Source organism: Apteryx mantelli, chromosome 3, assembly GCF_036417845.1.
Source record: "Apteryx mantelli isolate bAptMan1 chromosome 3, bAptMan1.hap1, whole genome shotgun sequence".
In the NCBI taxonomy this organism is placed as follows: domain Eukaryota; kingdom Metazoa; phylum Chordata; class Aves; order Apterygiformes; family Apterygidae; genus Apteryx; species Apteryx mantelli.
Window position 1 is genome coordinate 89,987,310 of NC_089980.1, and position 17,696 is coordinate 90,005,005.

Sequence of the window (17,696 nt, forward strand, 5' to 3'; positions counted from 1 at the left end):
CAAAATCCCAAATCTCTGGTTTTGGTACGTCTCCTTCAACCGCAGGTTTAGCAGAGGCTAAGAAGGATATGGATAGGAATGTGCTTTATACCAGCACATTCTCCTTCATTTATTGTATCTGACATCCAAGAATGAAACCACACCTGAAATCAGGGAATTGAATTAATGTCCAAAGCAATTTGTCTAACCTGGGGGATGGAGGGAGAGAACACGCCAGCATCTTATTAACATATAAACAGGCCATATACAGCATACCACATGTCAATCCTGCTCTTCAAAATGTAGTAAGTAGTTTCTCTTGGGCCTGATCCTGAAATCCTGTGTACCTGTAATCACCCATAATTAGGTCTTTTGAGATCAAGCTGGTTGAATCAGTATGATGCAAATAAAAGACAAAATAAGCATTTTTGGCCATAGAGTGCCAGCTTTGGGGGCCTGGATTGTGCAGACAGTCCAAGAGGTTGCTTAGTGAAAGGGAGTTCTTGCACCAATCTTAGTCTTCTCAAAGACTTCTAGAACATAAAATGCAATAGTTGCTCTATGTAGGCTTAAGTGACTTTGCACACCACTCGAAAGATAATTTCAGAGCATAGTTTTATATACCTTTATTTAAAAAAAAAAGAAAAGAAAAGAAATCATTTTACCTAATGAAAAATTGTTTCATCCTCTAGGAAGGGAAAAAGCTTTGCTTTTTAGTAGTAGTGAGTTTAGTGGGAGTGAGTTAATAAAAGTGGAATTTGAAATGCTGGGAGATAACAGTGGGGTTCTTGACTTTGTCATCGTACAAACAGAACTTTGTGGCACAGGAGCATGCACACATCTATGACGTTAGAGCATTTGAGGCTGTTTAGACAGCGTAATTGTTTTCATCTTTTGCTGATCAAATGCTCTGGCAAATTCTGCAGGATTTTTTTTATTTTTCCCTCTGTAGAAGGATTGTGTTTTGTTCAGGATTTCACTTTACTCATTTGATAGGAAGCTTTAAAATATTGATAAATAATGTAAGGCAGGTAATTCCTTTATCAATCCAAAATGTCCTCTTGCATGGAGATTCTTCTGGGTCAAGTTCTGTTCAGGTTCAGAGCAGCATGCATGTAAAATTCAGGAAGCAACAGCTATCATCGGTCCATTTTACAGTGATGGCTGGGTACAATCCTCAGATGAACATTTAAAAAAAATAGATTTCTGGTCAGTCACTCTGGGTGGTTTTAAAGTGTTGTATACATAGCATATAATGAAATGGCAGCAATGTTAAAATGTAGCTTACTGGTGCTATGAGTTTTTAATCTTAGTTGTTAATGTCATGCATAGCATCTTTATTGCCATGCATCTTGCTTTCTCAGGAGGGTCTGATCTTCTCTTGACTACTTTCTGAGTGCACAGAATCCAGTTCTTAATATGACCATTTGGCTCTACTTGAAAGCTTTGATTTGTTTGCTCTGTTTCATTATAAATGCATTAGATGGCAATGACAATTACCTTATTTGATATGCAGAGGACACTAGTCTTTGAAGAGCAGTAGTTTGTAAAATAACCACACATGAAGATCAGGATGTGGATTATAATAGTGTTAATGTCTGGAGTTACAGCAGAAGACAATTTATCTTATCCTGGACATGGCATGTTCTCTAATACCTGAGTTTTACTTATTTAATATTTTAATAGCTCATTATATGGAAGCGAATTATGCAGTGATTAGTTTTTTCCACCTCAGTAATAGAACGAGCAAAGGTGGTAGAACTTCAATTGCTTAGCTTAAAAAGGAGTAAAATGTGTAGTTGTCTTAATATTATGCATTCGAAAGACCCTATTTGTGAACTAAAAATAAAGAGCTCTTCACTATCCTAAATCTTGCAGTGGTGACTACCCAGGTGGTATTCAAAGAACTAGCATTAATTTTTACTGGGGGTGCTGTCATACCCCTTTACTTAGAAGCAAAGCACTTTATCTCTCATGGATGTTTTAGCTGATGAGTAATGTGTAAAGCCAGGAAGTCTGAAAACCCTACAGTCTTCTCCTGTTTGTTCTTTTTTTAATTATGTATGAAACTCCAGTCTGAAATGTGTTGGTAGTAGACAAAATATTTAATTTCTTTTTTTTTGTAGATCTCAGATTGTTACTGCTGTTGTGAATGCAGAAAATGCAACTCATTTGGGCTCCTTATATGACTTGCATAATGAATTAACAATATTTTGTAAAGGAAAAAAAACATAAGTAGTTAGAAAATTCATTTTACTTGTATGCACTGTTTAGACTTTAATTTTTCTTCTTTTGATATCCATTAATTTATCCAAGTCACAAGTAGACCTTAGCATCTCTTAACATTTTTCTAAGCAGAGATTACTTTTCATGGAAAGGGAGAGAACAGGTAAAATTGAAACAAAACTGCTAGTAAAAAGAAAAAAATCAGCTACTAAAAGGTAAAATCTTTACAGAGAAAGGTTACTTAAAAGAATTTGATCCTTGAAAGACTAAACAAAATAGTACTTGTGAGCAACACTATCATACTGATACTTATTTGTACGGTCTGAACATGGTCACAGTGACTATTCCAGGAATAACAGATCTAATCCCTTCAAACTGCCACTTGACTGAAGAACAGAAACAAAACTACATACTCTATGCCAACATTAACTCTTTGAAACATTCCTGAGTTTCGTTCACAGTTCCCTATGATAGTGCCTGCTTTACCAGTGCTGAGTTACAGATTGGTGCTGTGTTCTGCCAATATAATCATTATTTTGCTGAAGGCTTTGAAAAACATTTAAGGTGTTCAGGAGCTCAGCTCCAGCTAAAAGGCTACAGGATTTCTTCTGTCCTATTTTGACAGGACCTGTTGGTGATTCTGAGATGTTTAATTGCTGTAGAACTGCCTTACCTTTTAACAGTGTGTGCTGTTTGAAACAATAGAAATTACTTTATTGAGAGAAATTTGCACTGACTAGCTCTCCAGATCTCTCACAGAAATTCTTGAGATGTTTCCCTTTCAGCTTGGATGTGGGGAACCAGGAGAACTTACTTCTGATCCAAGCCGTCGGTTCTTAAACTACAGCTGTCTCTCCTATGTTGAACCATCAAAGCATTCTAAGATTTGAGTGAGAAGCTAGTTTGAAATTTCAGCTTGTAACTTTGTGGGCCAAGGGAAAGTTGACCTCATGAAGAACATGTAGTCGTCTAAGTATAAGCCAAATGATAGTGAGGAAACAGTATTTCTTTTCATTTTGAAACCCTGACTCGTCTGTTTACAATACAGAAAAGTCAGTAGCATTCAGGCCATGATTACACATTTGTCAGCAGCACCATCTAAGCTGCCTTAAGCAATCTCTGTCCATGTTATTCCTGTTTCCAGCTGCTTGCTGCAGTGTGTCAGCTCAGACATTCGTGCAGCTGCACACTGAACGAGACCTGAATCAATGCTGTAGTGGCATGACTAGGGAAATGAACCTGGGTGGGTACAAGTAACCATAGCAGATGGAAGAGCTAGAGGTAGAGACTACATAAGCTGGTACAGCTGCCAAAATTTGCTCATCAAACTGTAATTTTGCAATGTGGATGTCTAAATCTGCAGTATAATAGTAAACATTTTAGCATGCTGCAGTCAGTGTTGTGTCCTGCTTTGTCAAATTCCCTCGGGTTATAGAACTCACTGATGTAAACAGCGACAGTGATAGACCTAATTGGCATCCCACCAGCAATATGCTTTGGGAATTCCTGCTTCAAATTAAACATAAACTGCTATCAGCTCTTCACTAGTCCAGCTGGGAACGTGGAAGGAAAAACTCATTAGATGCGCTCAAATTTGCTGTCGTTGGAAGTTCTGAATTGCCCTTGCAACAACAACAACAGAAACTTGCAAATAAGTTTCTTGGATAAAGCGTAGTCTTCTGTTAACCATTAATTCACAACATTAAAAAACAGATTTGTGTGGGTTCTAACCATGACTGAAAGGCTTTTATGCATCATACTGTTGAGTTTAACGGAAATTTATGTTGGTATGCAACACTCACTGGTAATATTTTATGAGTTGGTGAGGAGAGGAAAAGAACATATCAGGCAAGTTGCTGTTTATCTACCAAGAGAAGGAAGCTTAGTGCTTTTGGAAGTATTAATAGTCGTTTAAGCAGCATATAGCAGCAACTAGTTTAATTAAAACTGAAACCTAACAAAACTGAAGATGCTCTCAAAAATGGTTGTCTAATCTTGATTTCTGTTTTGGGGTATAATTTATCTTGGAAGGAGTAGGTGAAAAGTCTCAATTTTGCAGCCTGCCCTGTTAAATTTATCTTAGCTGTTTTCTTAATGCTGTTCTCGGTCCCCTAGAAATCTTACGTGTGTTTTTCTGAGTGACTGTGTAAACTTTCAGATATATGGACTCTTTTTTTTAGCAATATAATTAGTTGCTGATAAAATGCTTTGTAAGAAGACAACTTGGAAACATTTGTTTAAGTTCTAGTTAACTTTCATGTACTGAGATTTGGCACTGTCTTCTATTAAGTTCCCTTCCTGCATCCTCAAAACTGTGGATCTGTTTGAATAGCAGTATAGATAAGGCCTAATTCTTCTGAAATTTATTTTGCATAGCTAATGTTATGAATATTTTGCACAATTAATGTTATGAATATTAACCAAAGTAAATCTAACAAGTAATTAAAATCCCTGAGTAAGTGTTCTTTTTTTTGTTTTTGAAGATGAGATTCCTATTTTGTGACTGTAAGTTTAAATTTCTGTTAGAGACTGTCATAGGAAAGTGTGGATGGGAAATAGCCTCCTGCATCAGTTTTTAATAAAACATCTAAATCTGGTAATTTTGGAATGTGCTCAGAGGAGCCATGCCGGGAGAGGGAAGCTTTAAATTGATGACTTGCTGTTACTTCCTGCCTTCCCTTCATAGACTTGCACTTTCAAAAGCTTTGCCAGGAAAAAGGGTGTGTTTGAGAAGCCTGAGTAGAAAGAAGCTTTCATTGGTGATTATATGGGCACAGCAGAGACCATTTTGGAAATAATTTTATCGTGTGCATACATACTCATGCAGAGGCAAAACAAGAAGCTTCATCTGAAAATTTATGATACAGGTGTAGCTCATAATGTTCATTTAACAGCAGCCTTTAGATTTTTCTGTGTGTAAACCTAATAAAAATAGCAAAAAATGAAAACACTGTGAGCTTCATTTAATTTGGCATGGTAAGCAAATGAGCACGAATGAAGCAAATCACCAGCTCAGATGGCTTCTAAGACATTTTGTGCTGTTTTGTGACAGAAAACACCTAGTAAACTAATTCCATCACTTGCAAACTTGAGAGAAAGTCTGCTGTGAATGAAGTGGCTCTCATTCAGAGTCACTCTCTGGGAGACTAAGCTGCCAGCCTTTTTCTAGCTCTATAAGAGATGGACTTGTAGCAGATACCCTTGGAAGTTCTTGGGAATGAGACATCAAAAATCTAAAGCTGAGCTCTAGCATCTGGTAAATCCTTCTGGTGTACGTGGTGCTGGGAATAACTGAAGCCATGAGCCTGGAGCTAGAAGTCAGTATTCTGCTTTTCCTTTTTAAAAAATAGTTTGGCAAAGCACCTGTGCAAGGCAAGCATATTTGGCTTATGCAAAATGCCAATTTGATGGTTTTCACCATCCTGCCACTTAAAGCAGCTACATTTTGGTTAGCCCATTTGTAACCATGATGAATCCTACCACATCCTTAGAATCATCCACCCTTTGATACCTGATCACTGGTATTTTGAAGGTGAGTGATAAAATCCTTGAACTGTGCTTGTCTACTGATGTAAACAAGTCTCTGCTAGTGATTTACTGACTCAGGAATTAGCATTGTAAGCAGGGACAGCATTAGACGTCTAAGGGTGATCAAGTATCCTGAAAGGCTGAGCTGAATGAAGCTGGTTTTTAACATATCTAAGATGTTCAAAGACTCACAGACCGGCCGTTTTGGCATCGCTAGAGAAAGGAAGCATAGTGAGGAAACCTGGTGTAGTGGAGGCAGCATTCAATTTATGTAAATCTGTGAGATGCACTGAAAGCCCATTCTAAGAAGTTAGTGACAAACTCCTTTCTGTAGGTTCAGTTCAGCTGGCAGGTTATGCATTAGAAATGGAGTGCTTACATAGGGCTCAAAATACAGAGATTTCACTGAGGTAGATGCATTTTCCACACCATATTAGCAGTTTTGGCAGCACAGTTTTTCCTCTGATTGATGGGCATGTGCAGTTCTAGTGCATCTCTAAAAATATGTAAATCAATGTTTATCCCAAATTACTGATTTTCAATGAGATCTGTGTGGCTGATCCTTCCCATGCCCCTGTTGGGCCCGATTTATTTCAATAGGATTCTGTGGGGGGGCTAAATTTCTTTTTGAATGGAATTAATATCTTGATAAAGGAATTTGGAAGTTCAAGTTCAAAGGTTTTGCTTTATCCTCACAAGAAACTCAGAAGTTTTGTTTGGACAAAAACTACTGGTAGCACCCTTGAGTCTTTTAAAAGAGAGCCTAAGTTTAAAAAAAAAAAAGAGAGAGAAAGAAAAGAAAAAGAAAAAAGCCCTTGTATAATTTAACATTCAATTTGAACATTGCCGTCATAGTCAATGATTAGAAAGAAACTGGACACCTACATCAGCAGATGTGGCTGCCTCATCTTTTTTTGGAATATCATGAAATTTTGTTTGCGCTACATAAAGATTTTTTTTGGTGTAGGAGGGTTCTCTTTGATTACTGTAGTTCAGTAGGAGCCTGGCAATTCAGCTGATCACAAGATTAAGCAGTGCTTTACAGCTGACATAATGAATTTACATAAACTTCTTCATATGAACACATTGATTGTGGAGAGATGAGAGATATTTTTAAATGTTTCTTTTTCCTGCCAGCAGGTTTTACTCTGTTTATACTGAGTCCGTCTGTGTTACTGAAATGTCAGATTAGTGCTGTAAACTAGTTGTAAACCTGCATTTATGTGAAGGGCAAAAGCACTGATGGCTTCATTTGCTAGTTAGCTGCAGCACAGCAGAGGACTATCTGAGAAGCGCTGCGGAGTTGCAGGGCAAGCTGAGCAGTTTGTGGTATCTCAATTCTGGCTCATTCTTCCCCAGTTCTTTCAGCAGGATGTAAGAATCACCATAGCGGGACCAAGGGATTTTTAAAACTTGGGGGAAAAAAAAGGTTTAAGGTTTCATTTAAGGAGCTGTTATATTTCAGGGGAACTCCACGCTCTGAAGTGGCGATGATACACTTTATAAGCCACATGAATAAAACAGTGCTGTCAGACCACTGAGTATTAGTCTTATTTCCCTTGACTCCTATGTTAGAAGAATATAATAGGTGTTTGTGAGATTTTTGTAACAATACCTGTATTTCAGTACTATGCATTTCATTCTGTAGCTCTGACTGGATAGAAAAATGCTGTCAATGGCTGATATTTATTATTGTGCTGCATTACTTTCAGTACTAGTTTAACTATAATGCAAAGTCCCTTTTTGATTTTTGTAGCTTTCCAACTAAATGAGAAACACATCAAAGAACTCCTCTCTCCTCTCAAATCTTGGTCCCGTCTGAGTAACCACCTGGATGTTGTCTTTGATTCTTTAGGTTTCATTTCAATATGATCTTTTAAAACAAACAAACATTAGCAGAAATGTTGTTTATTTGCCTCCTAAAATCCTACAAATTTTTTTTGACGCTGATTCATTTAGGATCCTCCTTTTTAGTTGGAATGCTTTTATCTTAGTAATTGTAAACTTTTTACTTTTTTAATTAAAGGAAGGAAAAACAGAGCTGTTTGTTTTTGATCTCTTGAAATGTCAGCAGACTATACATGAGTTATTTAGTGATGTAAGTGGTCAGTATTTTTGCTGAGTTCTGGTATTGCATATACATCTGTTTATTCAACTAACTGTACCATCAATTAATTTTTTGCTAGGAGTATAGGGACTAACTTTTCAACTTGGAAATTTTTTCCAAAGAATGGAATGTCTTAATTTTCTGTAATTTCATGCAGATATCAGATGATGGTCGATATGTTTTGCTGTCCATCCGAGAAGGGTGTGATCCAGTGAACAGGCTGTGGTACTGTGACCTACAAACAGAGTCTCAGGGTATATCAGGTACATGTTTTCTTACTTTGTAACTTTTTTTCATTTTAAGACAACATAAAATTTGAATTATTTATATATTTATATATATTTTTATATATAAAAATATAGATACATGTAATATATATAAACTATTATATACTATATATAATGTAATATATATATTGCTTAACCTTTTTTGTTCAATGCAGAGAGTATGTGAAATGCACGCTGCTAACTTTTGGGTTCCTTTGTTATATATCAGGAGATGGAAAAATCCATTCTTAGTTCTTTAGTGTGCTTGAAAAATCACAAGAAAAAATTGAGATAATATAAGCATCCTTCACCAGTATATGTTTCATTTTGTTTTCTAGACCACTGGTACTTTTCCATGTTTTTTTTTTCCCCCACATTTCAAAAATACATGATGTCTTTCCTTTGATATAGTGGTCTCCCTTTTTAAAAAGGTCCCTGGTTTGTCTATAACTTTGTTTTTTCTCTATACAGTACTAGGAAACAAAGATTCTTAAATATTTTATGATAATAACATTTTGCTCTGTAGCATCATCTACTGATGTTTGAAATACATGTTTATTTGTTTCATTGAATTGTAGCTGGATTAGCTTTTGGCTTTTGTATATTTGGTCTTCTAGCCTCAATAGTATGAGCAGAAAGCACAGTACTTTGCTGCTTACGACTATTGTTGATGGCTGGTAGAGTTAGTTGTTTTATTGATCAATGTTTTTGTGTTTCCAGAATGTTGGATTATTGAAGTCTCTTCCTTATTATGCACTCTGCACAGAACACAACAGCTTAGTTCTTCTGGATTCATTGCTGCTTTTGGTTTTTTTTGAAATCTTTGGGGATAGAATAAATACTGTAGTAGCTTCTTACTAAATATTGGATTTAAAGAAACTTGTTCTCTTGCCCATAAACAGAATATTTGAGGCTTATGAGGGTGGCTAGAACTGATAGCAGCTCTGGAATATGGGATGTATATTTTGTTTCTCTCTGTCGAGTGCTGTTACTATACCACGTGGTTGTGTGGTCTTGCCTTAATTAGTTGGTCAGCAGACCTTAGTACACTAGTTTGAAATTTGGTGAGTTAAATGTTAGTAATGATAGTTTCAAAGTAAATGGCTTAGTTAATGCTTTTATACTTCTTTCCAGGGAATTTATTCATTTTATTGGTGGACGTGTCACTCTCCTCTTTTACAAATAATATTTTCTAATTACTTTAGACCTGTCTTGGATAACTGAGTAGCTGTTTAATGTCCTCTTGAATATAGAATATGGCAGGCCTAATGAAAATTATTAGGATGCTTTCCATGCAATTTTATTAAAAACATAAAACAGTATAGATAACTGCTTAGTACAGTGATGAGACTGCAGTGAAGCATTTCCCTAAGTGATAAATTACATTGTCATTCAAGTTCACATTATCCAGCTAGAGATGGAATGCATAAAAAGTATAGCTCTCTCCTCCCATGTTCACCCTCCCATTTATAGATACACTGGACAATCTTGATGAGAATACTAGCATGGAGCCTTGAAAGACCATGGATGAGATAATGAACCTTCTAGTTTGTACTGCCTGGTCTAAGGTAAACTTACAGCTTGACCTTTTCCAGGCTTTCTAAGCAGATAGCCTAAATTTGAGCTTATATTTTTCTATACATTGACTTCTTTATTTTCCTACTTCATTTTAGTAAATAATTAGATAACTTTAAAAATCCTTAACTGAGAGTTTACAAAATGCTGGGAAGTACCACATTAGAGTTCTTTGTTCCTGGTGACTTCCATTCTAGTGATATTAACTTGGAGACACTGTTTCTTTTTATGAATTAATACTGCAGTACTTGCACAAATTAGTAGTGGCATGTTCCGGCTTTGAAAATACTGCTTTAAAAAAATCTCTTTTTCTGAACCAGAGTCTTTGAGTTGCCTTCCCATTTGTTTGCTGTTGGGCTGGGTGGGAGTTTTCCTATCCCTCCAAACTCTTCCTTCTTTCTTATAAAAAGAGGACATCTTGGTGTAACTGTTCGAGCATATTCTCTATTTTATAAAGTTATGAACTCTTCATATCTGTCTCACAAAGTTGGCAAATGTATTTTCAGTGTGAAGGCCCTTATCTTTACCCATGTCCTTCTGTCTCCATGTAAGTAAGCGCAGATCTAACAGTAAACATGTGGGGATGTTTACTAGAGATGGTTCTCCATTCAAATGTAAGCATCCTGAACCACTGGTACCCCAGCCTTTGGTGGTTCAGAGCCATAAATTTGAGCAAGCAATAACATGCATAAGCTTCGTTCTTGGCTCTATCAGTCTAGACCACAAGAGGGGCAATTTCAATTCAACTTGTATTTTTCTGGGACAGCAAGTGTAGAAGAGCTTGCTTCTGAAATTAGGAGAAATGAATGCCAAATTACATTGTGAACTGTTTTAGACAAGCAACTAAGCAGGTCTAGAATATGACTGAAACAGAGTTTAATGTCTATTTCTTGAATTAAGACCTGCATTTAATTGTCAATGTGTACAGGCCACTCAGTAATATCTCAAGGTATGTTCAAGTGGGTTAGGATTTTAAGTAATTCTCTAGGTGTCTCATAATGGAAGCACCTGTCTTAAGAAAAGGCAATATTCTTGTAAAACATGGTTTTGTTATGGTATCTATGGAATGCAGTGTTTGGTACAACAAGCAAAGTAAGTGGCAAACAATGCTACTTGTTATGAAGTGTTAAGAGAATCAAGACTCTTATTTAGAAAAGTGTCTGTATTTTTAAAGTATGTGGCATTATCCTTCCATCTTTCAGAACAGTATTTATTTAGAATGAGAAGATTTCACACATTTGTTAATAACTAAGATACTGCTTGCTTTTTTCCTTCATAACTGTTGAATGTTTAATCTGAGCTTTTGTACATGGTTTACAATGATTTCCTTGTACAAAAATCCATTCTAGTATCTAAGAATAGTTCATTTTACTTTTAAAAAAATTAAAGAAAAGTAGGATGGTTAATGTTTTTCCAATGTCCTAGATGGTATCTGATACAGAAAAATAATCTAGATTTTCAGACACATTTTCTCTTCCCTAGTTGCTCTTTCAGTCCAGGGTGATCCAAGAATGCACTAGTTCTTAGCAAACTTTCTTCTGCTTATGGTTTAGATTTTTCAAGTCTCAAACTTTTTTAGGCTTATTCAGAAGACATTGAACCTAAAAGGCAATGAAGCCTTTTTGAAAGGTAACAGGTGATAATGTTTTGTATGGCAGTCATTACTTACATCGCTTATTTCTTTGTAAGGAATTGAAAACAACTTCTAAGCAAAAGGTAATGGATGAGATCCTGATTGTTCTGAAGCCTGTGGCAAAACTCTAATTATAGACTGACACGCTTCAGCAGATTGTTTTTAATGCTTCTCTGTAACATATCTTGTTTGTAGACAACTTTTCAATTATGTAATCATAAATTTCTTCTATTTTTAAATAATTGCTTTCTGTCCCAAGGTAAACATTCCACTGCGTTATTTGAAATGCTAACTGTCAAGCTGTGAGTTAAAGAATTTTCTGTGTTTTAGACAGAATTGCACAGAAATAGAAAGAACTCATTCTAATCTATGATTTATTACACACAAAACCAATGTCAAGATGTCATGTTAACTAAGTTGGGGGCACCTTTCTTGATTTTGATTGCTAGCAGTGCATTGCTTTGCTATGGCAAGAGGTTACCAGACTTCTGCGTTGTATAACAGTTTTCTTTAAAAGGAAGATGTTCTCATAGTCAAAAGGTGAGCACTGAAGAGCGAATTTCTTTTCCCTCTAATGTACTGAGGGCCTTGTGGAGTTAATTGTAGTTCTGTTACTGTTTCTTTGAGACAGTGGCAGCAACAATAAATGCTGCTTTTTTGGCCTGCTTGCTAACAAATGGCTGTGAAAAAGTTATAAAGTTCAGAGTTGCAACCTCAGCTGAATGCTAAAATGACAGGTTTGTTGGAAAGCTGCAGGGATACATATGAAATATGATTCATTGGGGGTAAAGACCAGTAGTTTATTCCTTAGATAGGGGAACTTATCTTTTTATTGGGAGGTAAATTCACATGTTTCATGATTCAAGAAAAATAACCTGGGACAATTTGATTTTTTTTTAATTTAGTGTAATTACTTATTTATTCCAGTATATATTTTTGATGATTCAAGAGTAAAGAAAATGAGTTTTGAAAACTAAAAGTAAATGCTGTTATTAACATTTTCAGCTTCTGAAAAAACAGAATTTCTTGGGCCTGGTAGGTGGGAAAGCATTTCCCTTTCATGTCAGTAACTAAAATAGGCAAAAACTACAAGGAGAGGAGAACATCTGCTATTTCTATAGGCTAGGTGCAAGTTTATAGAGGGAAGGGTGAAAATGGCAGGGTATTTGCTAAGAGTGTGTGTGTGTGTGTATACACATTTTTATATATTTTTTATATGCGCACGCACCCATACACACACACCCCTGAAACAGCCTTCTGTCCTTTTTATACCTGTGGTAAAGTTTGTATCGGAGGATTCTGCATAAAGTTTCTAAGGGAGGATGTCAGGACAACATAACAAAGTATTACTGCAAGGTTGCATCAGACCTAGGTTCAGTCTGTCCTTATCTGCTATACTGAAAAATTGCTGGTTTTCTTTTCCTTCAGGAAGCATCACATTTCTTAATTATTGAATATTTTTGCAGTGTTGATAATAACTTCTATGTTAGTTTCCTTCAGACTGGTATTATTGGAACCACAAGTGGCTGACTTCTTGCCCACTTACGTTTATTATGATCAGTCATGTTTCACAGCTTTTAAATTGACTTAAGTGACACATTTCAGCATTTAATTGTTAAGGTAGTCATGGCTACCCTCATTTCAAGACAATTATTGTGGAAAGATGACAGAGATAGTTTTTTTTTTTTTTTTTTTTAACTTTGATTGTCTTAGGCCCTCAATCCTCAAGATTAAAGTTTTGTTTTAAGAGTACTGAACACATACTCAGGATCTGCTGAGGCCTTAAATAAGTCAGTAGGAATGTAAGAAATTGAAAGTGTAGGTTCTTGAAAACAATACAACTTTACTCAAAAAAACTCAGTTGCTCTGTTCAGTGAAGGCTGTGCAGAGACATCTCTCAGCAATAACACAACTGTCATCAACACATTTCTTGAATAAAATGAGAATTTTTTTCCTTTTCCTGAGCCTGAATGATTATTAATTCTGTAGGACAGATGAGTATCTTGATTTAATCCAAACTGAGTTTGATTAGTTAAGAGATGCTTTCATTGCATAGTGTTTTTGCATTGGTAGATTTTTATTATCATTAGTTATTTCATACTTTGTCTAGTAGTCTGGCTCATTAAAACAGTGAAAAGTCCAGTAATTGTAGTTTCCCCCTGCAAAGGTGGACCCAAATGATCTGCTTTCTCAGTATTTGGTCTGTTTTGAAAGTTTGTAATTATGATTTGATCTTGTCCAATCCCAAAGTGTTTTTATTCTCCTTTTATGGGAAACGAAAAATCCAAGTTAAAAAACACCAGATGTTAGGGAGCAATGACAGAATTGAAGAAAATATCTCTTCAAAGACTTATGTGGTACATTTTCATAGTGTGCCTCTTCACACACAGTGATCTTCAAACTGACAAGAATCCAATTTCCAGGGCAGTTGGGCTCTAATTTTCCTAATAACATTTCTGAATGCAATTAATAAACAGATTCTAGATAAGGTTTTACCAACAAGTTGCATAATTAATATTACAATGATCACATATTGAGAAATGAACTGAAGGCAGATAAAAGGGAGCTCCCATCTTATGTCAGTGTATTACCTGTATCTTTTATGTTGTATCTCCTGAAAAGGAGAAAGCAAGTCTGAGATTTTGGCACCCCTTTATGAATGTCCCAGTCAACACGCTTTCTACTACCTTTTGCTGTTGCCGAAACAGAGCCCTCACACAGAATTTGAAACCAAAGAAGGGGAAGGAGCAATGTGGCCCTGGTTCATGGCTGTGTTCTTCTCAGTACCATCCTCCTGACAGAAGTCCCTAGCCCTTCATATCTTCCCTAATTACCTGCATGTGCCAAAGCTCTCTTCCCTCCAGGACATCACGACTACACCCAGGCTGCCTGTTGGGAATGATTTTGGTGCACACTGTCCCCAAAGTGTGACCACGCATTGTCTGCTAATTGGCACAAACCAATAATGTGACGGGGAGTGAGCTAGCAGTTAAACACTGTGGGCAGTCATGGACCAGGCTTCAGGGCTGAACACCAGCTCTCTTTTATATACTCATGTATATGTAGCCAGGTTGGTTTGACACAGCAGCCTATTTTGTGTCACTTTCTTCCACAGCCAGTGATTTTAATAACCTGGCATTCAGTTTAGACCCATGGTAATTAGGTGACATATTTTCAGCTGGACTATTCAAGAACTGAAGAGATGGTGACAGTGGTGATAGACAGAAATGAGGAAAGAAGCAATACAGTTGAAATTGGTCTGGATGAAATTTATGTTGCCTCCTGGTCAAAAAACAAGGATAGCAGAGAGGAATCAGAGAGGTGATCTTACAGGATGGTTTCCATCTCTCCCTTTTTCTCTAGGTTTTAGTCTATGTTGACCTATGTCCCAGCACTAATTTGCAGGATACAACAGTAGCACAGGATGAGATAACCTAGAATAACTGCTGGAATATTACCATGGTTTCCCTAATGGATCTGTATGTATGTATGTCTTCTGTTCCTTAACTTATTTCCATAGAAAACAGTCTGAAAGTAGAAGGTGTTTAATTCCACACGATTTGTCAATTGCCTTTCTAATGCTTTTTGAACTACTGGCTCCCAATTTCAATCAAATATGATGGAGAGGTAGGAGTCCCAGTGGGGTAACCCTCACAGAATGCCTGGGAGGTCAGGTGGCGAGGGAGAGGCGAGAACTTGTTAAGTGAATCAGTTAAGGGAAGGGCAGCGGCATAAATCTGGTCTTCTTGTAACTCAAAGATTCGCTCAAAAGAGCAACATTATGGATGCTCCAGAGGTGGGGAAAGTTTCAGTAGAAATTTTGCCTTAATAGACTTAAGATACTGTGAGTAAAGGGTTGTCTGCCCTGTGGATTATCTGAGACATGAAAGTCAATGGGAGTTTGTCCTTCAGTTATGACATTCATAGCAGCTCTCATCTGTGTCAATTGATGAATAATCAGGTGAGATCTTACCTGTGCTGAATCTTAATGTAAATTGAGCTAAAACGTCAACCAGCAACTTTATACAAATCTGTAGACCAGGCTTCATTATTTTCAGTGCTCAGAGAACTATTTTTTTCTTAAACCTGTAAGTAAACTGTAAATAAATAGATGGAGCAAGATTGAAATGTGTCTTTTCATTGCATAGAAAATTCTGATTATGCTTTGTAATCTTTTATATGAGGACATGATTTTTTCCATTTTTCCCCCGTTAAATACATTGAAATATCCATTATGTTACCTTGTGAATATTCCATTTGGTCTAACAGATTAATTTTGAGTTTCTTAGGTAAACTATTTTGCTTTATCATTGGGGGAGCTAAGATAACAGACGAGAATGCAGAAAGATCCAGACAGAAAAGTTCAAAAATAAATCTAGTTCAAAAACATAAATTTAAAGGCTGGTACAGGAATATGACTCTTATTAAAAAATTAATTCCCTGACACAAAATAATGACAAATAATAAGAGAAAAAGTAAGATTTTGTAAAACTGCAACTGTGCCTGTCCTTTTGAGGAGGAGAATTGATCATATGAATGAAGTGTTATATTGGACTTGATGGGCTTCTGGTATAGATTCAGTTCGTACAGATAACTGCATACATTCCTTGAGAACATCACTCAGTATTTTAATATTAGTTGTCACTTCAAAAATAGGTAAGAACGGCACCCTTACCTTGTACTTTGTGCATTTGTGTACTTGGATTGTTACTGGCTTGGCCAAGGCTTTGTCATTACTGGGGATTTGTGAGACCTGAGATGGCCCAGTGGCAGAACTGAGCCATGCGTTATGAATTCAGAACTGGAGAAGGGACAGTAATAACTACAGCCAGATTTCCAGAAAGCTCCTTGAATAACCTGTTGACTAACTGTTCCAGGAGTGACAGTCATAAGTACACTACAACTCATAGTGTGTTAGACAAGTGAGTTCTCTGAGTTGCTATAAGGTCTAAACATCATAGCTGGGAAAATGCACTGGAATCCAATACTAAAGGAGGGTTTGCTACTGTGGAGATCTATGATTTAAAGGATTTTTCTGAAATAGGGTAGTTGTGTTTGGGTTTAGATTTGTATGCCCATTTTCTTGAACTGGACAATAAATGGGGTGTTAGTAAAGTGGTAGGCTAAATTGTTTTAAGTCTCTTCTGATTTCATGTGTTCGTTAAGCCTCATCCTGCAGCAAGTTGCGTTGTTGACTGCAGTGAGATCTAAAATGTGGATGGATGGTTATTAAATTATGCTTCACTGAAGGAATTCAGTCACTGTTGAATTCTGTGTTAGAGGCAACAATCAATTCAAAGTAATGTGAGAATCACTTCTAGACCCTAGATGTATTAGAGGAGATGATGGGCTGGATTCAACAGTTGAAGTGGCATGTAGGTGCTGGGGAGAGGCTGAAGTAGACTTAGGTTCCCTAATTTTGGGTCCTTTCTGTGTGGTCTGGGTTTTGGAAAAGCTGGAAGAGATAACTTAAGCAGTCCACTGAAAAAAAATCTTTCCTGTTGTAAGTGGTTTATGGTTTGCAGAGGTTCAGAATGGCCATTGTGACATTTTATACATCTCACTAGCTTCCATGTCAAGTTTTTGTTTATAAGTTAAAATATATATTTTTTCAGTGTGCAGTCCAGATTTAAAAACCACCAACTCTCTGTAAGTGTTCCTGCTTGGTGAGATAAATTTTCTGTCTCTGATTTTTCATTTGTTACCAATGTAATCATGTTGAAATGGGATCAGTCTATTTTTTGCAAGTATGGCACATTTGTATTAATGCCATCTCTCCAGGCTGCCATCTCTCTCCTGTATTAAACACATTTCAAAATACAGTACTGTGGAGTTTAAGGGTTGTGTTGTACAAAGATGGTACTATATGGGCAGTCCATTTCCTTACCAAGTTTACAAATTGAAAGTCCTGTCCTTAGACTTTGTCCTGTCTTCTTGATGGTCTTAAATAGTTTTCAGATACAGTCAACACAGATTCACGTTAGTATCCTTCATTTAAAAAAAAAATAAAAATCTTTGAGCCAAGGGGGATCTTGTGATAGGGAGATCATTGCAGGGCACGTTTGCTTCTGAACTACTGAGCAATGAACTCTTTTGAATCTTTTCTTTTTCCATAGAGTACCAAGTTTTTAAGTCTCGGGTGAATTATCTGTGATGCCTTATCAGGACTAATGTTTATGTAACAGAATAGTTATGTACCTAGAGGATACCATGCAGACTTTACTCAGCATATGGTACCACAAGCTAATCTGTAGAGTATCCAAAGGTAGTCCATAAATTGCTTACAATGAAAAATTAAACCGCACACTTACATGCCTTTTGGGTGATCATTGTGGGTATGAGAGGTAGAAGTGGAAATGGGACTAATCAGAGGGAGGACTCA

At 36.5% G+C, this 17,696-nt stretch overlaps 1 protein-coding gene across 4 annotated transcripts in view; it reads left to right on the forward strand.

The window, feature by feature from the left end:
- Positions 1–17,696, forward strand: part of PREP (prolyl endopeptidase) — a 112,083-nt gene that overhangs the window by 20,275 nt on the left and 74,112 nt on the right. For all 4 annotated transcript variants that reach the window (XM_067293920.1, XM_067293919.1, XM_067293918.1 and 1 more), the window contains one exon: positions 7,998–8,103. In XM_067293920.1, the coding sequence (XP_067150021.1) occupies positions 7,998–8,103 (106 nt within the window). The remainder of the gene's footprint in view (positions 1–7,997; positions 8,104–17,696) is intronic.